Source organism: Lithobates pipiens, unplaced genomic scaffold (assembly GCF_037356315.1).
Source record: "Lithobates pipiens isolate NorthernLeopardFrog02 unplaced genomic scaffold, aLitPip1_a1.2 Scaffold_28, whole genome shotgun sequence".
NCBI lineage: Eukaryota > Metazoa > Chordata > Amphibia > Anura > Ranidae > Lithobates > Lithobates pipiens.
Window position 1 is genome coordinate 11,796,904 of NW_027507789.1, and position 25,719 is coordinate 11,822,622.

General features: G+C 44.9%; 1 protein-coding gene across 1 annotated transcript in view; it reads right to left on the bottom strand.

Annotated features, from left to right (window-relative positions):
* SLC39A11 (solute carrier family 39 member 11) overlaps nt 1-24,832 on the bottom strand; it is a gene marked incomplete in the record, with an annotated part of 234,009 nt that extends 209,177 nt beyond the window's left edge. Inside the window, 2 exon segments of the mRNA XM_077458678.1 lie at nt 7,689-7,807; nt 24,760-24,832. Of these exon segments, the coding sequence (XP_077314804.1) occupies nt 7,689-7,796 (108 nt within the window).
* Nucleotides 24,833-25,719: the final 887 nt, after the last annotated feature.

Here is a 25,719-nt window from a genome sequence, read left to right on the forward strand (position 1 = left end):
CTACAGTAGGGCTTTATACAGCAAGTCCACGGCACTAACAGGAGTGCAGAACGAACTGATCCACAGGAGAAGTACAGCCAATTGAGCTTTCCCCGTACTTCTCCTTTAAGGCATCATTTAGTCCACTGTCTCCTCCAGTATCAGCAATGGAGTTAACAGATTACTCCCGCCAACCCTACCCCCTTCTAACCCCTCGTGTCACAAAGAGAATTAGTCTCCAACGTCAACTGAATTATTGTCCTGCCATCAAGACCCCATTCAGCCTTGTCACTTCCCATCACAACGGAGGAGATGGGAGATTCCCAGAGACAACCGGCATCTTGGGGGGGGGGGGGGGGGGGCTCAAGGACAATACAAAGCCCACAGAGCGGTACCTCAGTTGGCCGCTTGACTGATGGTAACATTGGCCACACTAACATGTAGCCAAGGATGTCCACACACAACACGGAGAGCCCCAAAAAAATAAAAATGTATATGTATATGTATATGTATATATATATATATATGTATATATATATATATATATATATATATATATATATATATATATATATATTTCTATTTTTTTATTATAAATAATACATTTTTATTTATTAATATATAAAAAAAAATTATTAGAAATAATAAATTTATAAATATATATATATATATATATATATATATATATTATATTATATTATATATATACACATACACATTTTATATAAATAATAAAAAAAATAGAATATTATTTTTTTTATTATAAAAAAAAAAAAATAGACATATACATTATATATATATATATATATATATATATATATATATATATAATGTGTGTGTGTGTGTGTGTGTATGTATATATATATATTTTTTTTATAATAAAAAAAATATATATATTTATATTCTATTTTTTTTATTATTTATAATAAAAAAATAGAATATAAATATATTTATTTTTTTATTATAAAAAAATAGACTAATATATATATATATATATATATATATAATAAAAAAATATTTATATTCTATTTTTTTTATTATAAAATGTATATTATTATATATATATATATATATATTAATTAGTGTGTGTGTATATTTATATTCTATTTTTTTATTATAAAAAATTATATATTTTTTATTTTATTTTTTAATTTTAAAATAATAAATACATCATTTGCTACAAAAAAAAAATAAAAAAAAAAAAAAAACACTTTATTAGGCATCTCAGACTGGATCAAAGTGCTCCTTATAAATTCTCTCCACAAAAAAGGGCAAAAGCAAAAGATTAGTGCGTGAAAAATGGATTGCCCGAGTCTTAACGGTTATATAATGGCAGAAAAAAAAAAAGACAGACAAATGAGCGTCTCGAATAGAAAACCTGTCTCATAAAAAGCGCAATATAATACAGGGACATGTTCCGTTACAAGGGCTTGGAAGGTAAAGTGATAGGACAGAGGGGACCGGCTCAGATTTTCCATGGGATAAAACTATAGATGAAAAAAAAAAAGCTACAAGAATGACGGCTCCGTAAACGTCATCAACAGATCCGGGTCAACGGGACCTCAGAGACCACACAATGTACTGCGTGTCTATGATGCAAAGACTTATCACTGCTTACAGTGTATCTATGGCCACTTGTTGTTTTTTTTAGTTCTGAATAGCGTAGGGATTGGTTAAAACTTCTTTGATGGTTGTTTGCAAACTCTGTCCCATTGGGAAGATTCCCCTCCGTTTCTTGTCCTGTAGACCAGTGGTGGTCAAGTTTTGGGAATTTTCCTTGTGACATTGTGAATGTAAGGGGGGTCTGACGGGCAATCTTGGATCTAAATGGGGACTTTGGAGGGTAAGCTAGGATGTATAGGGGGAAACCGATTCCTGGATGTAAGGGGGGGGGGGGGTTCGAATGGCAATCCTGGATCTAAGAGGAGACTCCGATGGGCACCCTAGGACGAGGGGGGGGGGACTCTGATTGGGCACTCCTGAATGTAAGGGAGGCTCTGATAGGCAATCCAGGATCTAAGGGGGGAGGGGCTCGGATGGGCACTCTTGGATCTAATGGGGGACTGTAATGGACAATCCTGGATCAAAGTGGGGACTTTGATGTGCAGTTTGGGATGTAGAGGGAAACTCTGATTGGGCACTCCTGGATGTAAGTGAGGCTCTTCTAGACACTCCTAGATGTAGGAGGGGGATCTGATGGGCAATCTTGGTTCTAATGGGAAATCTGATGGGCAATCCTGGATCTAAGAAGGGACTCCAATGGTCAATTTTGGATCTAATGGGGGACGCGGATGGACAATTCTGGATGTAAGTGGGGATTTTGAGGGGCACCCTAGGATGTAGGAGGAAACGGATTGGACACTGCTGGATGTAAGGAGGCTTTGATAGGCAATCCAGGATCTAAGGGGGTGGGGGTGGGAGGCTCTGATGGACACTCTTGGATCTAAAGGGGCCATTCTGAGGGGTACTCCTGGATCCTGATGGGTACTCCTGGATGTAAGTATTCTGCTAGGGTCTCCTGGCTGTAAAAGGAGACTCTGATGGGCACTCCTGGGTGTAACTCTGTAGGCACTCAGAAGGGGCAGAGGGAACCGGCTCAGATTTCCATGGGGTAAAACTAAAGATGAAAAAGCTTCACAAGGATGACCGCTTCATATATGTACAGCTCATCAACAGATCCAGGTCTTCGGAAACCTCAGAGATGTGTACTGCATGTCTATGATGCAAAGACGTATCACTGCTTACAGTATATCTATAGCCAGTTTGTTAGGGATTTTACCCAATCCCTACACTATCCAGAACTAAAAGGAAGTTGTTTCCCCATCTCTGTCCCATTGGGAATAATTCCCTCCGTTTACGGTCCTGTAGGCCAAATGGTGGTTCCCCGGCATCAGTACATCAAGTACCCCTAGCAGGTCAAGTTTTGGGCAGTTCCCTTAGATAAAAAAATAGTGGTCATTAATATCAAGCCATTGTTTTAAAGCAAGGGTCTCCAAACTAAGGCCTGTAGGCCACATCAGTACCACTACACGGTTTTATCAAGCGTGCGGAAACTGTGCAAATGCTGCAGCTGGCTGGCAGTGGTCTGTTTTGTAATATGGAGACTGGCATGACCACTGCCAGACATTATCCTCCCTCATTCTCCCTGATGGGCAATGCTGGATGTAAGGGGGGGGGGGGCTCTGATGGGCAATTGTGGATGTAAGAAGGGACTCTGAAGGGCAACTGTGGGGACTTTAATAGGCACTCTAGGATGTGTAGGGGGAAACTGATTGGGTACTCCTGGAGGTAAAGGGAGCTTTGATAGGCACTCCTGGATGTAAGGCGGGACACTGATGGGCAATCCTGGATCTAAGAAGGAACTCTGATGGGCAATCTTGGTTCTAACAGGGGACTCTAATGGGCAATCCTGGATTGAAGTCAGAAATTTTATGGGCACTCTAGGGATGTACAGGGAAACTCTGATAGGCACTCCTGGATGTAAGGGGGGGGGGGGGGGGGGGGGGGAGGGCTCTGATGGGCAATCCTGGATCCAAGAAGGGAATCTAATAGCCAATATTGGTTCTAATGGAGGGACTCTGAAGGGCAATTCTGGATCTAATTGGGGATTTTGAAAATCATCCTAGAATGAAGAGGAAACTCTTATGTAAGGGAGGCTGTGATAGGCAGTGCTGGATATAAGGGGGGACTGTAATGAGCAATCTTGGATCCAAGTGGGGACTTTGATGTGCAGTTTAGGATGTAGGGGGGGGGAAATCTGTTTGGCCACTCCTGGATGTAAGTGAGGCTCATATAGACATTCCTAGATGTAAGAGGGGTATCTGATGGGCAACCCTGGATCTAAGAAGGGACGTCAATGGCCAATATTGGATCTATTTGGGGGACTCTGATGGGCAATTCTGGATCTAAGTGGGGATTTTAAAAGGGAACCCCAGGACAAAGGGGGAAACTCTGATTGGGCACTCCTGGATGTAAGGGAGGCTCTGATAGGCACTCGTGTGTGTGTGTGTGTGTGTGTGTGTGTGTGTTGTGTGTGTGTGTGTGTGTGTGTGTGTGTGTGGGTGTGTGTGTGTGTGTGTGCGCGCGCGCGCGCGCGCGCGCGCGCGTGTGTGTGGGGGGATTCTGATGTGCAATCTTGGATCTAATGGGGGGACTGTAATGGGCAATCTTAGTTCTAATGAGAGACTCTGATGGGTAGTTCTGGATCTAAAATTGAGACATTGATGGGCTAGGATGAGTAGGTTGGACACTCCTGGATGAAAGGGGAGGCCTCTGATGGACAATCTTAGATCTAAATGGGGGACTGTAATGGGCAATCCTGGATCCAAGTGCAGACTATGATGGGCACCCTAGAATAAAGGGAGGAAACTCTGGTTGGGCACTCTTGGATATCAGGGAGGCTGACAGGCAGTCATGAAACTCTTGGATCTAAGGTAAAATCCTGATGGGTTACTCCTGGATCTAAGGGGGAACTCTAATGGCCACTCTTGGATGTAGGAGAATATTCTGGTAGGATCTCCTGGATGTAAGAAGAGACTCCAGGAGACCCTAGCACACACTCCTGGATGTAAGGGGGGACTTCCATAATAAAATCTGTTTTTTGTTGCTGGTCCACAAATACTTGTAAGATTCAAAATGTGCGCGCTCCACCCCCCCCCCCCCACTGAAAATTTTAGAGACCCCTGATCCCCTGAATGAAAACATAACCTGCTGGGGGTACTTGAAGACTGAGAGTGAGGGTCACTGCTGGACACAAAAAAAAGGAAGTGAGAGAAAATCTTTTAAATCCAAAAAGGAAATTCTCTTTCTTGCTTTCGTTCTTGGCAGTCACCAGCACAGAGCCGGTCAGAATATTTTCCTTGATTTGCACCTTGCTGTACATCACCGTGCACAGCAATTCACTGCCAGTCTGTTTTATGGTCCCTTGTAGCACATTTTAATAAACAGGCTGCCCTACTGAAACACATGTAGAAGTAATGAGCATTAACGCCCCGAACCAAAAAAAAAAAAAAAAAAAAAAAGGTGTGCACAGGTGCTTGGAACCTTCACATTGCTCATGAGCGAGGGAGACCGTAGTTCAGCTTTAATAACGAGCAATTCGTGATGGAAAATCTACAACCCTACGATTTACGGTCCAGGAAAAGTTTAGCGCGCCCTCCCCTCCACGGTATTTATAGACGCACAAGGATGTAAACGAATCCCAGGCTATCGCGGATTCACATCTCAGCCATGCAGGACGCATCATCTGCTACTTTATAAATAGAAGATAATAATAGTAATTTAATTCCAGAGCCCTCAGGTAGCCAATCAATGGGATTACGTCTTCGGAAATGAAACCTGCCAATCGGGGGAACAAATGATGGTTGAGGCAATTTACATCTGAATCGAGTGCAGATAATCTGGTTATTGAAGTATTTGTGCAACGACTCCTGACTGCGGAAGATGAAACTTAAAAATAACTCAACGTTCGAGGGGACCCAGCACGCCGCATCGTTTTGTGTTATTAGGTAAAATGGTTTAACGATATGAGAGCGAATGACTTCATCTTCAAAAAAAAGGATTAGTACACCTAAAGCTGCACTTGTATAGAAAGACGTTCGCTGAAAAAGAGTAAAAAATACTTATTTTACAGTTACCGCACCTAAACAAAAATGGGATAAAAAAAAAAAAAAAAGTGATTCTGCCATTTAGATTTAAAAATCGGACCTTTCCCTACATTTTACAACATCTCACCATTACCACCAGTCCAGGGCCATTTTCAGTTCTCAGAGTTGTCACACTTTGAATGACAATTACTCAGTCATGCAATACCGTAATGAATAAATATTACGGGGTATTGCTTTTGAGAATTTTGGAGAATTTTGAGTAAAATAATGAATTTAATCCATTTTGGAATAAGGCTGTAAACAAAAAAACAAAACAAAAACAATTATTGGAAAAAGTGAAGCACTGTGAATACTTTCCGGATGCAATCGGGGCTGGTGCAAGGATTTTTGACACCCTAGGCGAAGCTTTATTTTGTGACCCCCCCCCCCTTGATTCCATCCCCTTTGCCATGCCCATGTACACGGTGGAGGTGAAAACTTCGGCGGCGCCTCTCCACCCATTACTTCAGCTGTGGTCCGCAGGCCCGCATCTGCACCTCTGGACCCGGCCTAAAGACAAATAGTGACAGCACCGGCTCACTTCCCCATGTCAGCCATGGTCCGTAGGTATATGAACAAGATAGGGTAGCATACAGGGACAGGCTAGGGTAGCATACAGGGACAAGCTAGGGTAGCAAGCTAGGGTAGCATACACGGACAAGCTAGGGTAGCATACAGGGACAAGCTAGGGTAGCATACAGGGACAAGCTAGGGTAGCATACAGGGACAAGCTAGGGTAGCAAGCTAGGGTAGCATACACGGACAAGCTAGGGTAGCATACAGGGACAAGCTAGGGTAGCAAGCTAGGGTAGCATACACGGACAAGCTAGGGTAGCATACAGGGACAAGCTAGGGTAGCAAGCTAGGGTAGCATACACGGACAAGCTAGGGTAGCATACAGGGACAAGCTAGGGTAGCAAGCTAGGGTAGCATACACGGACAAGCTAGGGTAGCATACACGGACAGGCTAGGGTAGCATACACGGACAGGCTAGGGTAGCATACACGGACAGGCTAGGGTAGCATACACGGACAGGCTAGGGTAGCATACACGGACAGGCTAGGGTAGCATACACGGACATGCTGCGGGGGGGGACTCAGTAGCGTTACTGCGCTCCTATGCAGAATATGTGATCCCAGCATTGTCCCTGCTGTCCCCTGATGCATCCCCACCTCCTGATCTGCTCCTATCCTGTATGTACCCACAGTGCTGTCTACTGTCCCCTCTCTGCCCAGTGTAGCTCTCTCTAGCTCCAGGGGGAAGCGTCCAGTGTTCCATTCACAGGCACTGCTAGCTGCCCCATTTTCCCTGTATCATGCAGCACGTCTGGCTGACAGCAGTTTGTCCAGGCTCTCTCCCCTCCGGTTCTCGCTGCTGCAGTAGCTGCACTGTCTGAAAACACAGACACTGGGCTGGCTGAGCCGGGGATGAAGTAGCTTACCAGCAGGGGGATGTTGGCAGGAGTGTTGTCCCTGCAGGAGAGAGCTCTGATTCTGCAGAGCGCCCGCACAGCAGAGGCTGAATCTACCGAATCCTGGACATCGCTGGAAAAGCTGAGGGAGGGGGGGGGGGGGGAAGAGGCAGGAGATACCAGGCAAAAACACTGGCGGTAATAGGGGTGGTAAGCTTGTTTCATATTTCTGATATGTGCTGTACTATGTATTTGTATGAGAAAGTCTCCTGTTCTCTTTGTATTGCTTCCTTTGTGTGAAATCCAAGGTGTTTCCATCAGTCCCTCTGCTTTCATAATAAAAAAAAACTGACCACACTAAGCAGGAGAGCACACATAAGTCAGTTTTCTAGCTATGCTGGGAACTTAGTCTGCTCTCCTCCAATGATCAGACTTGTCCTGTCATGCCCCCACTGCACAGCCATTCAGTTGGAAGACCAGTGTGCTGCTGCTTCTCCTCCCCCCCAGCCCTTATGCAGCTAACTTTTTAACCCAGGAGTTGTTAACCAGCAGGCCGCGGCCCACTACCAGCAGAAAAGACAAAAGTATAAGCAGATTAAACTTCGGCTTTAAATGGTATTGAATTAAACACAAAGAAATTCCGCTCTACTCACCTGGCCCGTGGAGAAGACAAACACCAAAGCCGACCCAGCCGCCGTCAGACCCCATGTGAACAGAGTCCCCAGCAGGGACTGCACCACAGGACTGTATCCTTCGATCATCCCGCCGCTTCCTGCAAACATGAACACACAGGCTGATTTCTATTCTTACAAAATGAACACTTCAGACATGCCTGCTGATAAAACTGCGGTAGATGGTGATGACAAAATCCGCGTCCAAAGTCCACGAGACACACACAATTTTTAAAGAGTATGTCTGGGAAAAAAATAAAAGAGAAGCACATTTAGTACCTCTCTATACAATATATATGCACATTTCCCCTCCCCCTCCATGTCATCTCTCTTTAAAAACTCTGCAGGCCCCCGAAATACGGTGCATAAGGAAAGTATTCACAGCGCTTCACTTTTTCCACATTTTGTTATGTTACAGCCTTATTCCAAAAATGGATTCAATTCATTATTTTCCTTAAAATTCTACAAACAATCCCCCCATAATGACAACGCGAAAGAAGTTTATAATCTTTGCAAATTGATTAAACAAAAAAAAAAAAAAAAAATGAAATCCCCTGTACATAAGTATCACAGCCTTCGCTCAATACATTGGTGAAGTCCCTTTGCCACCAATTACAGCCTCAAGTCTTGTTGAGTATGATGTATGATGAGTATGATGGGTATGATGAATGATGAGTATGATGTATGATGAGTATGATGAGTATGATGGGTATAATGAGTATGATGTATGATGAGTATAATGAGTATGATGCTACAAGCTTGGCACACCTATTTTTTGGCAGTTTCTCCCATTCTTCTTTGCAGGACCTCTCAAGCTCCATCAGGTTGGATGGGGAGTGTCGGTGTACAGACATTTTCAGATCTCTCCAGAGATCTTCAATCGGGTTCAAGTCTGGGCTCTGGCCGGGCCATCCAAGCACATTCAGAGTTGTCCCGTAGCCACTTCTTTGTTATCTTGGCTGTGTGCTTAGGGTCGTTGTCCTGTTGGAAGATGAACCTTCGCCCTAGTCTGAGGTCCAGAGTGCTCTGGAGCAGGATTTAATCAAGGACATCTCTGTACATTGCTGCATTCATCTTTCCCTCGATCCTGACTAGTCCCCCTGGTTCCTTCGCTGAAAAACCTCCCCACAGCATAATGCTGTTACCACCATGCTTCAATGTTGGGATGGTATTGGGCAGGTGATGAGTGGTGTCTGGTTTCCTCCAGACATGACGCTTGCCATTCAGGCCAAAGAGTTCAATATTTGTTTCATCAGACCAGAGAATTTGGTTTCTCATGGTCTGAGAGTCCTTCAGGTGCCTTTTGGCAAACTCCAGGCAGGGCTCTCATGTGCCTTTTACTGAGGGGTGGCTTCTGCCTGGCCACTCTACCATACAGACCTGATTGGTGGAGGGCTGCAGAGATGGTTGTTCTTCTGGAAGGTTCTCCTCTCTCCATAGAGAAACGCTGGAGTCCTGTCAGAGTGACCATCAGGTTCTTGGTCACCTTCCTGACTAAGGCCCTTCTCCCCCGATCGCTCAGTTTGGTCGGGGACGGCCCGCTCTAGGAAGAGTCCTGGTGATTCCAAACTTCTTCCATTTACAGATGATGGAGGCCACTGTGCTCATTGTACCCTTCCCCAGATCTGTGCCTCCATACAATCCTGTCTACAGACAATGCTTTGGACTTCATGGCTTGTGGTTTGTGCTCTGACATGCACTGTTACCTGTGGGACCTTATATAGACAGGTGTGTGCCTTTCCAAATGAGGTCCAATCAACTGAATTTACCATAGGTGGAGTCCAATTAAGTTGTAGAAACATCTCAAGGATGATCAGTGGAAACAGGAGGCACCTGAGCTCAATTTTGAGCGTCATGGCAAAGGCCGTGAATACTTATGTACATGGATTTTTATTTACTTATTTTTTTAATAAAATTTGCAAAGATTTTAAACAAACTTCTTTCACGTTGTCAATATGGGGGATTGTTTGTAGAATTTTGACGAAAATAATGAATTTAAATCCATTTTGGAATAAGGCGGCTGTAACATAACAAAATGTGGGAAAAAAAAAAAAAAGTGAAGCGCGTTGAATACTTTCCAGGTGCACTGTATACCTGTCGATCCTGCCAGAAATCCAGTGAGCTCCTATAGTAAGCTGAGAGCACTGTCCCTCCTGCTCCAAAATCTCAAGCAGTGTTATCAGCCCTCCCTCACTTTTCACCTCCTCTTCCCATAACAAAGAGGTGCCCTGTAGTCCAGCAGGAAAAAAAAAAAAAAAAAAATTATATTTTATATATAATGCTTATTAATTTAAAAAATGATATATAGATATATATATATATATATATAATCAATCATTTTTTAAATTATTAAAAAAAAAATATATATAATTCTTATTTATTATTATAAAATGATTTTATTTTTTTTATTATTAGTTTTTATAATATTAATATTATGAACAGGGCTGACACGCTGCATAGAACTGAATATTAGTAGGTGTTGTCACTCAAACAAGAGGTTAGCAGCACACTTGATTTCCGGCAGATCAACGGATATTCATCTTCTGTTCTCACAGCCTTTTTAAAAACAGACAAATCTTGGAGAAATGTTCATGAATTGCAGATATGTACCGAATATATATATATATATATATATATATATAATTTTTTTTTTTTTTTTTTTTTTATTAAGCTCAGACGTACTTTAAAAAGGTCTTATAAATATTTGCATTCACAATTCATGAGATGTAAAGTATTGCAGAATGGACAAATCTGCATTTAGGTATATTTATGAGATGCAAACAAGCTGCCTAATTTGCGAGTCGATTTGCGAGTCGATTTGCTCGTCGTCATTAGCTGTAACCACAGCGACCGGCTGGATACAGCGCCGATATAGGTAAAATGTTACTACTGTGGCCGTTTTAAATCTAACAAAAAAACTAAAACAAAAACAAACAAATCTATTAAAAAAAATAAAAAGAAACCACACAACAGCAATTACTAGGTTTCCTTAACCACTCCTCCCCCCCCCCCCCAGTACAGCCCCCCTAAAGATCAGAGCAGTTTTTACATGCCCTCTATGGACCCGTTTATTCAGTGATAATTTGGAATTTCTAGATAACAAAAAGTAATATATCTATTGCAGGGCTCAAAATTTCAAGTCCTGAGCTACTAGCCAGGCCTTAAAGTGGTGTTTCACAGAAAATAAAATCATTAAAATTCCTAAAAAAATAAACAATTTTTTAACTCACCTCTAAACGCCTGTTGCTAGGGGGTCCCTCGTAGTCTGCCTCCTTCAGTGCCTGGGCTGGTGACGTCAATTCCCCTCGGCACAGGAAGGGCTCAGCTCCGCCCCCCTCCCTCCCGTCAGTCATCTGGGACACGCAACAGGTCCCAGATGACTGCGCGGCCAATCACGGCGGGTGCCCTTCGTTTCCCCACATCGCTGGACCCTGGAACAGGTGAGTGTCCAATTATTAAAAAATATTTGTAGCCGCTGACTTTTAAATTAAATTTTTTTTTTTTTTTAAGGGGAACTCCTCTTTAAGAGTTACTTTGTGTCTCTCTTGTCTGATCAGTATTTATAAACCATGTTACTCTGTATCTCTCCTCTGAGCAATGTTTATAAATAATGTTACATTGTATCTTTCCATTTATAAAATATCGATCAGATGGGAGATAGAGAGATACAAAATAACATTATTTATAAATATTGATCAGATGGGAGATAACGTTACTTTGTATCTCGCCATCTCCCATCTGATCAATATTTATAAATAACGTTACTTTGTATCTCTCCGTCTCCTGTCTGATCGATCTTTAGACCCCCGTTACACTGAGGCGATCTTCAGGCATTTTAACCCCAGAAACAGCGATAAAGAATGATGTGGTCCAAGGCACCAAAAGTAATTGGCCTCCATCCCAAAAAAAATTTTAAACAAAGAAAGGGGAAGCCCCGCTGATCACTTTCCCTTTTCTTTAGCACTAGAAACAGCGTCTGTAAAGGGCCTTAAAACCTCCCATTCATTTCAGTGTGACCTATCACACTGGGGCGGTGCGCCTGCGGGATGTTAGGAAAAGTCCTGCAAAAGCAGCATCTTCGGGGCGGTTTGGGAAAGCTGTATTTAGCGCTCCCAAAACGCCCTGCCGCTGAAAAGCGCTTCGGAAACGCCGCAAACTTCTTTGGGATTAAAAGCTCCCCGTTAGTGGCTGAAAAGCGCCACAGCGCCGCTAAAACCAAGGATGCTTTACCACCAGATGCAGTGCCGTGCGCCTTTTTTTCTGCGCTAAAAATGCATGCACAGTGTTTTCCCATGTGTTCCGATGGCTCTACTTCACACCACTGCAGTCAGTTCCGGTCAGTTTCCGGTGCAGAAACTGACTGCACTGGTGTGAACTAGAGCCACTGGAATACATGGAAAACATTGTGCATGCAGTTTAGTGCAGAAAAAAAAAAAAAAAAGGCGCACGAGACTGCATCTGGTGTGAACTAGCACTACGTTTTTTGAAAGCAGCCTTATAAACCAGGTTACTTTTTATATAAATACTGATCAGACAAGAGATAGAGACACAATGTTACTCTGCATCTCTCATCCGATCAATGTTTATAAACAATGTTACATGGGAGGGGTATTTACCAAAGGCAAATCCACTTTGCACTACAAGTGCAAATTTCACAGAAAGTGCACTTAGAAGTGCAGTCGCTGTAAATCTGAGGGGTAGCTCTGCTGATTTTATCATCCAATCATGTGCAAGCTAAAAAGCTGTTTATTTTCCTTGCATGTCCCCCTCAGATCTAAAGCGACTGCACTTCCAAATGCACTTTCAGTGCAATTTAAAGTGAATTTTGCACTTGTAGTGCAAAGTGGATTTGCCTTTTTTCGTAAATATCCCCCCTTTGTGTCTCTCTCTCGTGTGAACAACGTTTATAAACAATGTTACTTTGTCTCTCTCTCTCTCGTCTGATAAATGTTTATAAACAGTGTTTCTTTGCATTTCTGTCTCTCATCTGATCAAGGTTTATAAACAATGTTACTCTGTATCTCTCATCTGATCAATGTTTATAAACAATGGGTTTAGAATAAACAAGCGATATTACCTACAAATAATTCTTATTCCTCTGTATTGCAGGATTATTAGGATAGGTGCTGGGGGAGCAAGAAATAAGGCAGGTCATACATAATCATTTTTTATGTTCAACCAGCAGGAAGCTTCCCGCTGTGGTATTGTATTCTGGCAGCAGGGAGCCAGGTACATAGCATTTTCAGGAGAGGTCAGTAAAGCAACACAGCGAATATCGATATAAATGAAAGATCTTATTTTCTCCGTGTCTGCCAGCACTTTTACATATTCCTGTTATCAGCAGCTAAAAAACGGCATTTTGGATTAACCATCCTATTGCCAAGAGACCGGCGCCAGTATGGTCTGGCATCTCCAGGAGGACCGCCCTGCATAGTGAAAGGGAAGCAGACCGGGTCCCAGGCCTCTCCTGTCACCGCAGCTGCAGAACCTGATCCCCACCGAGTGCCGTCGTGTCACCATCACGAGGGGGGGGGGGATGTCCCCTCAGCCTGGATCAGCGACGAGGTGAGTAAACCCAGACGAGGCGCCTGCCGGCGCTGTCACCGCGCTCCCCGCCCCCCGGCTCCCCCATTCTTGTTTATCAGAAGTCTGCAGAGACTAAAAGGAGACCATCGGAATCTCTGCAACGCTCTACCGACAGCGGCTGTATGGAAACCTTTCCTTCACTGTTAAAACATACAGCCGGAGATGAACGAAGCGGGATCAGATATGAGGGGGGGGAAGGGAATGTTTTTTTTTGGTGGAATGGAATCTGTGGATCTCCGTCAAGCTTCTTTCGGACTTTAAAAAGGTTATAAGGTTTTAAAAGGTCAGTAAAAACCTTACAGACGTTCCGCTTTTGCAAGATATGACCGCTGATTGGCCGGAAAAAAAAAAAAAAGGCATTCCCAAGTGCTACAGCATGGTTGTGCCTTGCGGATCCCCCCCCCCCCCCCCCCCCCCATGGGCGACGGCCCCACGCCTACACTACTGTGCAAAAGTCTTAGGCAGGTGTGATGCTAATGCTGCAAGTGTCGATTTTTTTTTTTATCTATTGTCACTTCAAAAACTGGGCACTCCCCCAACCCAATTTTCAGTTTTCAGCGCTGTCGCACTTTGAATGACAATTGCGCCGTCATGCAACACTGTACCCACATGACATTTTTATTATTTTTTTGAGACAGACAGAGGTTTCTTTTGGTGATATTTACTCACCACTGGGTTTTTATTTTTTTCCTAAACAATTGAAAAATAAATAAATAAAATAAAAAAGACCAAAAGTTTTTGTTTCGGTTATAAAATTTTGTAAATAAGTAATTTTTCCCTCTTTCACTGATGGGCACTTATATGCAACACTGATGATCTCCACTGTCAGGAATCCGTCCGTTCCGTACGATCGACTTTCCGTACGCGCACTCGTGCCGTGGGTCGTCGTGGGTACGAGCGTCTTCCAACGCGCGCGGGTGCACGTCGATCGTATGTGCGCGCGGTACACGCACGCACGGACGAGCGTTAGCTCGATTGGCGCCAGTGGCCCTTTTTAAAGGCGCAGCTACAGTGGTTCTGTGCTGTCTCGTCTGCAGCTAGTGCCTGAAAATACCTGCTTACCTGCCTGCTACCTATCTGATATCTGACCCGGCTCCGTTTGACCTTGCTGACCTCTCCTGCTCCGACCCCGGCTTGTTTGACCCTTCTTGGACTGATTTCCTGTTGCCGAACCCCTGCTTGCACCTGATACCTCTGCTGTCTCCTGCCTGTTCCTGTATCTGCTACCTTGCATCCAGAGGTTCCATCCATCCTGATCCAGTGGCCTGCAGCCTTCTGCTTCCCTGCTACAGAGAGTTCCTGCTTCAGAGGATCCTCATCTCCCGACACCTGCTGCTGCACCTGGCTGGACTCTCCTACCCCACTGCGCTCCGGTCTCCCTGTTCCCATTCCAGTGAGACCAGAACCAGAGCCGTAAGAGAGGTCCCCTTCCACTAAGTCAGACTCAATACCCAAGGTTCTTAACATCCACTGTGAAGAAAGCCGCTTAAAAATTGTCTCTCCTCTCCCCACGGGCTGTCAGTGTGAGGAGAGGAATGCCAATAACCGGCATTTCCTATTTACACTGTGATTGGACACAGCTCATCACAGGGTAAGAGCCTCATAGGCTCTTTACCGGGATCAGCGATGAGGGGGTGTCCCGCCCAACGAGTGGCCCCCCTTCTGAAGGACGTCCAGTCAGAACAATAAAGCGTGTTAACGAAATGGAAAGCAAATGAACAGGAGAGAATTCCAAATCCAATCAATATTTGGGGTGACCTTTGCCTTCTTCTGGGTAGACTTGCACACAGAAGTTGAAGGAACTCAGCAGGTAGGTTGTTCTATGTACATCTAGGAGAACTAAGCACAGATCTTCTGTGGATGGCAGCTGCCCCAATCCTTCATGTAATCCCAGACAGGTGTCATTATGGTGAGATCAGGGCTCTGTGGGGGGGCTAATCATCACTTCCAGGACTACATGTTCTTATTTACACTGTTCTTAATGACATTTGGCTGTATGCTTTGGGGGGGGGGGGAGTGTCCTGCTGCAGAATAAATTTGGGGCCAAATGACACACCTCACTGATGATATGGCATGATGGAGAAGTATATGCCTGTATTTCTCAGCATTGAGAACACCATTGATCCTGACCAGATCTCTAACTCCATTTACAGAAACAAAGCCCCAAACTTGCAAAGAACCTCCACCATGATTCACAGTTGGCTGCAGACACTCATTAGTGTACAGCTCCCTAGCCCTTCCCCCAACTGGTTTTCTCCAGACAGTAAATAGGGGTTACCTGGGTCCTACTGGTTTCCTCCTATTCTGTGTAAATGGCAACACTGGACATCTTCTGATGTGGAAGGAAAGGAAACAGGTTTCCATCTGCTATATTAAGTTTCCTTGGCCAACCACTGCACCTACGCTCCTCAAAGCCGGTCAACCACTGCGTCTATGCTCCTCAACGCAGCCCGACCACTGCGCCTACGCTCAACGCCGCCCGACCACTGAGCCTACGCTCCTCAACGCCGCCCGACCACTGCGCCTACGCTCCTCAACGCCGCCTGACCACTGCGCCTACGCTCCACAACGCCGCCTGACCACTGCGCCTACGCTCCACAAAGCTGCCCGTTTATTATGCCTCATTAAGAGAGCTTGAACAGCACGTCTTAAACCCCCAGTCTGTTTTGAACTCTTTGCCTGGGAGAGACCTTGCTGATGAAGTATAACTACCTTGTGTCTTGCTGCTGTGCTCAGTCTTGCCATGCAGGGGCAGTGCTATGTCTGCAAAAGATCTGGGGCTAGAGCCCATAGCAGCGGTCACCAACCTTTTTGCATGAGCGGGGGGGAGAATCAGGGTGTCACGCCAGCAGTAAATCAATTTTTCACGGGGAAAGGCTGGTGTTAGGGTTTCAGTCATCATGGCACCATTGTTGATATGGTGTCAGGGTGATCTAAGCGCATTGTTTCTATTGTTACATTCTAATATACAATTAAGTGGTTCAGCTCACCATAATGCAGAATCAGTGGGAGTCCTGGGCGTGTCACTTGCCACAGTCACTTGCCACAGTCACCTGCCACAGTCACCTGCCACAGTCACCTGCCACTAGATGTGGAACGTCACTTGCCCCCATTTGCAGATTGTCACTTGCCGTGCCAGCCAGTGCCACCAAAATGTGCATTGTCGCTACGTTGGTGGCAGGCTGGCAGCACTGGTCCATTTAGTGAGGGCAGGAGAGCGGAGATGCAGGGCGGGCAGTGAGAGATAATGTCATCTTTCTGCTGCCTGCCGCACCTCCGACATTTAAGAGGCCCGCGCTGTGAGGGCAGTAGAGCACTGAGAGACGATGTCATCTCTCTGCTCCCCGCCGCACATCGCTCCCACTGTGAAGTGGCCCGGCTGTGAGGGCAGAAGAGTGGTGACGTGGAGCGGGCGGAGAGAGATTAGGTCATCTCTGCTCATCCGCCTGCTCGTCTCTCTCCTCCACCTCTAAAGCCCCCTCCCCCCACCCGCCACAGCCGCAACCCGCTGGGTAGGCTCCAGATTCGGGGCTCCAGCCTCGATAGCTACCCCCTGGCGACGCCTATGGTGTATGACATGAACCCGTCTTGCACAGCCTCACCTTAGTAGCAGAGTTTGGCTTTTCCTCACCTGGTTTTAAGCCTCCTACACAGTTGTTTCTTTTTCAGTTAATCATTGTGTTTCAACTTATATATGAAATTGATGATGATTAGCCCCTGCTTGGTACAACGCTTTAATCATACATCTGACTCTAATTGTACAAAATACCAGACTTTGTGCAAGTGTAAGAGCTGATGCTGGTTTGAAGCCAAAGGGTGGTCACACCAAATATTGATTTGATTTAGATTTTTCTTCTGTTGGCTCCCTTTGCATTATGTAAATTGCTAAAAAAAAAAAAAAAAATTATAATATATATTTCTAAAAGAATTCTTGCGATTGACGCACTGCATGCCCCTGCGGGTGCGCGGAAGAGCGGCCGTCATATGAAGTCGCCCCAGGGCGAGACCCGCACCACTCCACCTTCATTTGACGGTGTGGCGGGGGGGGGGGGGGGTGGGAGAATGGTTTACCAGATAAAATTAGAAAAAATAAAAAAAAAATAAAAAATAAAAAAAAACGAATGCAGCCATAACATTTAAGAATTGATAAACTGCAAGAAAGGTTTTCTTCTGGGCTCTAACGAGGAGATGGCCGTTCTTCTTTAAAACTGCTTGTCAGCATTACAGTAATCAATAGCAAAGCTTCAATTAGGCTTTAACTGCCCAAAACCTGGGTGGGGTGACCTTCACGGTGAACGAAGCATAAAATCAGCCCGGGTGAAAAGATTACAGTTGGAATAACTCAATTTGCATCGCTTCCCGGAACGGTAATGTCATCCAACAGGACTTTCCACCTGCCTCTCCTATCGGCCGCAGACCAATGTAAACAGCGAAGGCGCTGAGCGCAGACGGATCCAGGATCCGACACACGGATGAGACAATCAGACTCTCCGCCGTGACATGAATGGGAGACAATGGCAGGAAATGTGTAAACTGCTACAGCAGGGAGAAAGACAAGAAACAAAGAAAGAAGAAGGAAAAGAAAAGAAAAAGAAAAAAGAAAGAAGGAAAAGAAAAAGAAAAAGAAAGAAGGAAAAGAAAAAGAAAAGAAAAAGAAAGAAGGAAAAGAAAAAGAAAAGAAAAAGAAAGAAGGAAAAGAAAAAGAAAAGAAAAAGAAAGAAAGAAAAGAAGGAAAAGAAAGAAGGAAAAGAAAAGAAAGAAGGAAAAGAAAAGAAAGAAGGAAAGACAGAAAAGAAGGAAGGAAAGACAGAAAAGAAGGAAGGAAAGACAGAAAAGAAGGACAGAAAAGAAGGACAGAAAAGAAGGACAGAAAAGAAGGACAGAAAAGAAGGACAGAAAAGAAGGACAGAAAAGAAAAGAAGGAAGGAAAAGAAAAGAAGGAAGGAAAAGAAAAGAAGGAAGGAAAAGAAGAAGAAGAAAAAGAAGAAAAAAAAAAGAACATCCATGCCAGTTGTTCCAATATTTTTTGTTCTCTATGTGCTCAATTCCACCATGCACATGTCACCAAGGGCACTGTTCTATATATAGTTGTATTTTTTTATTTTACTTTAAATAAAGTTTTTGTTTGTTTTTTTTTATTAAAAAAAACTAAAAAAAAAAAAAAAAAAAAAAAGAAGGAGCCACACAACTGTTTATCTATTAGGCTCCGTTTCCACTAGTGTGACTTTGGACACAAACTCGCATGACAAGTCGCAGCCCATTGATTTCAACAGCACCTGTTCCAATCTTTGTAACTTCTGAAAACCTGTAAGGTGAACTTACACTGGATCCCCTTCCTCATCCTCCCCCCCCCGTCCCACTGACCAGCTGCTGTAAAACATTGATTTCTGTAAAGGTGAACTTACCCTTTAAAGTCGCAGTGACTTTGAAAAGGGTTCCTGCAGAACTTTCTTGCCAGAATGTAAAGTCTCATGAAAGTCGCACTCAAAAACACGCAACTTTGGAGTCGCACTATTGTGAATGGAGCTTTAGATTCATTCAAGAGCAGTTAAGTGCTCGGGTGTAACTAATTATTTTTTTACCTAACTTTATTTATAATCACATAGGGGGACCAAAAGTTCAATAGACCCGTGATATCTCATTAAAGAGAACCTATCTAAACCAAATGCTATTGTTTCTCGTTAATGAGATATCAGGGGGCTAGTCAACCAATAGATAGGATATGGTGGGGGGGGGGGGTTATCAGGGGTCTTTTCAACTCTTGATATATGGTGGGATGTCATACTAGGAGATATCAGGGGACTATCAACCCTTGATATGACATGGGAGATATCAGGGGACTATTCAACCCTTAATATAGGGGGATAGCAGGGGTCTATTCAGCCCTTGGTATGATATTGGGGATATATCAGGGGTCTAATAAACCCTATATATGATATTGGGGGATTAGGGGGTTTATTCAACCCTTACTATGATATGGGGGTATATCAGGGGTATATTAGACTCCTGTTAATAAGATATCAGGGGTCTATTCAACCCTTGATACAATGTTGGAGGATATTCAAGGGTCTATTTCAACCCTTTATATGATATGGGAGCTATATTGGGGGGTCTATTTAACCCTTGATATGGGGGGGTATCAGGGGTCTATTGTACCCCTGTTAATGAGATATCAGGGGTCTATGCATCCCTTTATATGATATGGGGGCTATATCGGGGGTCTATTTAGCCCTTGAAATTGGAGGATATCAGGGGTCTATATAACCCTTGATATTATATGGGGGAGTATCAGGGGTCTATCGGACCTCTGGTAATGAGAGAGCAGGGTCTATTTAAGCTTTGATATATTAGGGTCTATTCAACCCTTGATATGATAATCGGGGGATGTTAGGGGTCTACTAACCCCTTTATACGATATGGATATCAGTGGTCTATTTGACCCTTGATATGATATGGAGGGATATCAGGGGGTCCATTTGACCCCAGGTGTCCTACCTGCCCCCGCCGACATGTGAATATGTCAGTTGAAGCAAAGGGTTCAAAGACATGTAAACCCAATAACTAAAATCTGTACATAATGAAACAGAAGATATAACAAGTCAATGCCATTTTGAACTTTCTTTTCCCATCTTTTTAAACCTGCAACTTTTCCTGCCATGAAGGTCCTTGTTGAAGCACTTCCTGTTTCAGGGGTGACAGCGATCTGTCCCCAACTTCCAACTGTGTCCTGTCTGTTGTCACCTTGTCACACGCAGCCCATTGTGTGCCAACACATACAGCACAGGCACTGGGCACTGTTGTCCCCGTTAGGAAGGCAGCCCAGACCATGGGGAGAAGCTCACAGTGTGCAGTGAAATCAGAGGAAGCCATTGCACTGCAGGAGAGGAGCCGCTACACCTGTGCACCTTTTTGACACAACTGTGTCCCCATTGTGGAGATTTTTCCTTACTTCCTGTCCTGTGACATTCAGGTCAATGCTCAGAGCTGAGCTTCCCATTTCTGGAAAGCATCCTCTATGGAACATCCAGTAGGGACCATTATGTATGAACACAAAGATAATAATAATGATAAGCAGATTTGTGGCAGAAGCTTTTCCCACGCAGTACATCATGGTAAAAATTCCTGTCAATCATCAATGACAGCCGCATATCATTATAATCTTTTATTTAGATCACTCCATTATATACAGCAGACACCTTACAGAGGAGTATACAGCAAACAGAGGCACACTTCATTGTTAAAGGAGACCTGCCACAAAGCAAAGATGGGAAGCGGCCGCTCTCTTGCTCCCAATCTGCACCCCCTGCCCTTATTCTATGCCTGCTGTATCCCCCCCACCCAAACACTCTGCATCACCTGCACCCCCAACTACCAGCACCCTGTACCACCCACATCTGCATCTCTTATTATCCCAATCTCAGCAATCCCAATATCCTCCAATATTCTTTATTCTGCATCCCTCAATACCCCACATTGAGCACCCCTTGCACCCCCTATTACCACATATTCTGCATCTCCTTGCATCCCCCACTCTGCAACCCCATATATCCCTACACTTCTTATTCTGCACCCCTTGCACCCTCCATTACTCCACAATCTTGTACTCCCTATATACCCCCAATACTACACCTTATTCTGCATCCCCTATTAATCTGCAATATGCACCACTTTAATCCCCCTTTATCTCACACTCTTCAGTACCTATATTCCCCAATACTTCTTATTCTGCACCCCCTGCATCCCACATTACTCTACAATCTGCAACCCTTGCATCCCTCGCTACCCCCACATTCTGCAGCTCTTGGAACTCCTATTATCCCACACTCTGTAATCCCTATATCCCCCCCAATGCCTCTTATTTCTGTACCCCATGCATTCCCCATTATTCCACAATCTGCAAACCATTGTATCCCCCATTATTCCACAACTGCACCCCTTGCATCCCCATCACTCCACATTCTGCATCTCCCATTATCCTACACTCTGCAGTCCCCTACATTTTCCATTACTCCTTATTTCTACACCCCCCCCCCCCCCCATCTCATATTATCCCCACAAATTTGCACCCCACACTGCCTTATCTCAGATTCTGCAGTTTCTATATCCCCCAATACACCTTACTCGGCACCCCAATGCATTCCGCCTTACTCTACAATCTGCACCCCCTGCATTCCTCATACCCCACATTCTGCATCTCTTTGAACCCCCTGTTACCTCACACTCTGAAGTCCCTATATCCCCAATGCTCCTTATTCTGTACCCTCAACATCACTCATTACGCCACATTACCTCACATTTTGCATCAACTTGAATCCCCCGTTACCCCACAATCTGCAGCTCCTATATCCCCCAATACTCCTTATTCTACACCCCTCAATACACCTCTACAACCCCTTCCATCCCTCATTATTTCACACTGTGCAGTTCCTATATCCCCCAATACCCCCTTAATCCTACAATATGGGGAGCTGCAAAGCCAGGAAAAAACGGCGGTATAAAACTCTCTTTCAGTAGCGGTTTTGCACTGGCGTTAATGCACGTTTAGCCGCATTTCTCCGCCTCTTCTATTTTCCACTCCCAAATACAAATACTACAGAGCACAAATCGCATGACATTTGAAAACCAATGAGAGTCGTCTTAATGGATTTCCAACCAATTGATTTGAATGGATCCGACTTGAGGCATGCGACTTGCGCTCTGAGGATCTTGAAGGGGAACCCCATGCCAAAATGTAAACATCCCCCCCCCCCCTCCAAGACCATACCAGACCCTTCAGTCGGTTGTTAGGGGAAACCCCACAGCAAAAAAAAAAAAAAACACAAATAGCGTGCCCCCCCCCCCCACAAAAATACATACCAGACTCTTATTCAAGCATGCAGCCCAGCAGGTCAGGAAAGGGGAGGGGGTGGATGGACAAGCCCCCCCCCCCCCCAACCATACCAGGCACATGCCCTCAACATGAGAGGTAAGTGCTTTGGGGCAGGGGAGGCCCCTCTTCATGAATGACAACCCTGGGCGTTTTTTTGTGTGGGTGTGTGGGCAGGGGGCTTATTGAAATCTGAAAGCCCCCAGATCCCAGACCCCCCCCCATTGAGTATGGGGTATATTGTACCCCTACCCCAAAAAGAGGCAGTATAAATGAAAACAAGAAAGGTTTTGACAAGTCTTTATTAAAAATTAAGAATGTCCCCCCATCGTAGCTTCAAAATGTCTTCTTCCTCCGGTGGTGTCTTCTCCCTCTCGTGATGTCTTTGCTCCCGGTGGGGTCTTCTGCCTCCGGTCTTTCTCCCTCCCATCTTCTCTGCTGCCGATCCTGTCACATGACATCACAAGAGGAGGAGGAGTCCCAGGGTAACGTCACTGTATGGCCACGCCCCATGGCTATATAAAACTCTCAGAGCGTCGAGGACCCGATCAGCGGCGAAGAAGACAGCAGAGGGAGAAGACCGGAGAAGAACACATCCCTGGGGGGAGAAGACATGTTGGAGCTATGATGGGGGACATTCTTCATTTTTAATAAAAGGACTTGTTAAAACCATCTCTTGTTTTTATTTACACTACCCTGCCTTTTTGTGGGGTGAATGGGTAGGGGTACAATGTACCCCATACTCATTTACATGGGGGTGGGCAGGAATCTGGGGGGCCAGACTCTGTTAAACCACCCCCAGCCCGCAGCCCCCAACAACCACCGCCCAGGGTTGTCAGGAAGAGGCCCTTGTCACCATCAACATGGGGACAGAGTGCTTTTGGGGTTGGAGCACCCCCCCCCCCAAAGCAAATCACCATGCGATGTTGAGGGTTTGTGGCTTGGTATGGTCCAGGGGAGGGGGGGGGGGGGCACTCGCTCTGCCACCCAACCCCCCCCCCCCCCTTCTTCTTGACCTGCCAGGCTGCATGCTCGGATAAGGGTCTGGTATGGATTTGGGGGGGTTCCCCTTAAAATCAATGGCAGATCAAAGGTCAGGTATGGTCTTGGGGGGGGGGGACCCCACGCCGATTTATGTTTTTTTTTTTTCTCTCTCTTTTGGAGTGGGGTTCCACGTCAAGATCCCCAGAACACAAGTCGCATCACGGTGATCCGACTTGCATGCAACTTCAAGTCAACGGGCTGAAAGTTGCATCGGTTAAGACGGCTCTCATAGGAGATCCATTGATTTTGACAAGGAGAGGAAGAGGAAGTGGAAGAGGAAGTGGAAGAGGAAGTTCCTAGTGATCAGGAACAGCGATCTCTCTCCTCCTCCAGTTACTACAGCTCCCCCCCCCCCACCCCAGTTAGAACCCCTTCCCTGTCAAATCCGTCTGCCGCAACGTCGCAGTCCTGAATAAATAAATATCGCAGATCACCGCCATTACTAGTAAAAAATAAAAATGCCATAAATCTATCCCCCCCCCCCCCCCCCCATTCACTTATTGTGATTTTTTTTATTTAAACAAAAATATGTAGAAGAATACATATTTATCTATCTAAAATGATGAAGAATTTATTTTTTTTAATTGTTTTTTTAAACTCGGATATTATAAAAACAAACAAAACACACACACACACACACACACACACACACACACACACAAACACTTATTTTTTCAAAATTGACGCTTTTTTCTTTTTTTGTTTGTTTATAGCACAAAAAATTAAAACCACAGAGGTGATCAAAAGAAAGCTCTATTTGTGGGAAAAAAGGGACATCATTTTTTTATTTGGGTACAACGTCGCACAACCGCGCAGTTGTCAGATCAAGCGATGCAGTGCCGCATCACAAAAAAACGGCCTGGTCAATATGAGGGAAAATCTTCTGGTCTGTAAGTGGTTAAACTGCAAAAAAAAATTTAAAAAATCTGACGCTGGTAAAAGCGGCTGAAAATAAATAAAATAAATGTAAAAAAATAAAAAATTAAAAAAAAACACCTGCGTGCATGAGGCCGCTGAACGCCGAAAACACGTATTAAAACTCACCGCACTTGCAACTTGCAGAGATGTGAGCGCAGCCCGATAACCTCGCAGGGCTGGTTTGCGCCACATACATCGTGTGCATTCTGTTGCAGCTCAGTCAAAAAATAAAATTACGCTCGTCCAATCAAATTTAGAGCCGTTGGCTTACTGCGCTACGGTAGATGGCAAAGAAAAATTAAAAATGCCGCACAGGAGGCGCGTGACCCCAAATTTTCCCAATTGGGGGCAAATGAATGAAAGAGGGGGTGTTAAAAAATTCAGGATTGCACAGCGGGCACACCCAGGGGGGGCAAGACACCCTTCGGGTCCCTAGTAAAAGGGGCTCTTTAAGTGTGTCACTGAGAGCAGTGCAGGTCCCCCCCAGTGACACCACAGAGAGCTACTGACACCTGCAGCAGCTCACAGGGGCTTAAATTGCCCTTTGACCCCCCAAACCCCAACCCCTACTTAATTACCTCCTCCCCCAACTTGCACCCACCTACCCCTTCCCCTCCCCCCTCCACAGCCTGCACTCACCTCTGCCCAGCTGCAGCTGATCAGCTCCACTTCCTGCTTTCCCTGTACACGTGTCTGAGATACAGCCGGCGGCCCGCCCCTCCTGCACGCCACTGGCTGCCTGACCAAAGTCGCCGCCCCCTTCTCCCCTTCCTACTGGCCGAGCGGCGTGTCACTCGCAGCTCGTGTTCATTTCGTAGGTTCTCGTTTGTGCTTCCCGCACAAGACTGAGGCGGGAGGGCGAGAAACAAAGACAAGAGTAGAGCAGAGGACACAAGAAGAGGGGGGGGATGTTATGGAAAATAAAATAAGCTGTCAGGGGTCCCTCTGATCTGCTGCCGTGTAAATGTTTATATCATAGACGTTATTTTAACACAAAATTTAAAAAAATTAAATAAATTAAAAAGCAGAATTGTTTTAACATAATAAAGTAGAACTAAGTGCAAAAAATTTATTTTCTTTCTTCTTTTTCTTTTTTTTTTTAGATAGAATAAGGGAGGATTATAACCCCTCCCCCATCTGTGTTCCATTGGGGGAGATTTCTCTTCATTCCCTGTCCCCAAAACCACAAAAGGAAATGAGAGGAAATCCCTCCAAAGTGAGGGAATTCCCGGTTGTCACCTGACCTGGTGTCCCCGTTGAAAGATTTCTCTTTGTTTCCTGTCCCATGGACAAAACAGGGAGTGAGAGGAAATGCCTTTCAAGTGAGGGACTCCTGGGGTGTCACCAGAACCGTTGTCCCCATTGGAAGATTTCTCCTCATTTCCTGTCCCATGGCCAAAATAGGAAGTGAGAGGAAATCCCTCCAAATTGAGGGAATCCCTGGTTGTCAACAGAACTGGTGTCCCCAGTCGAAGATTTCCCTTCATTTCCTGTCCCATAACCAAAACAGGAAGTGAGAGCAAATGCCTCCAAAGTGAGGTAATCCTGGGTTGTTACCAGAAGTTGTGTCCCCATTGGAAGGTTTCTCCTCATTTCCTG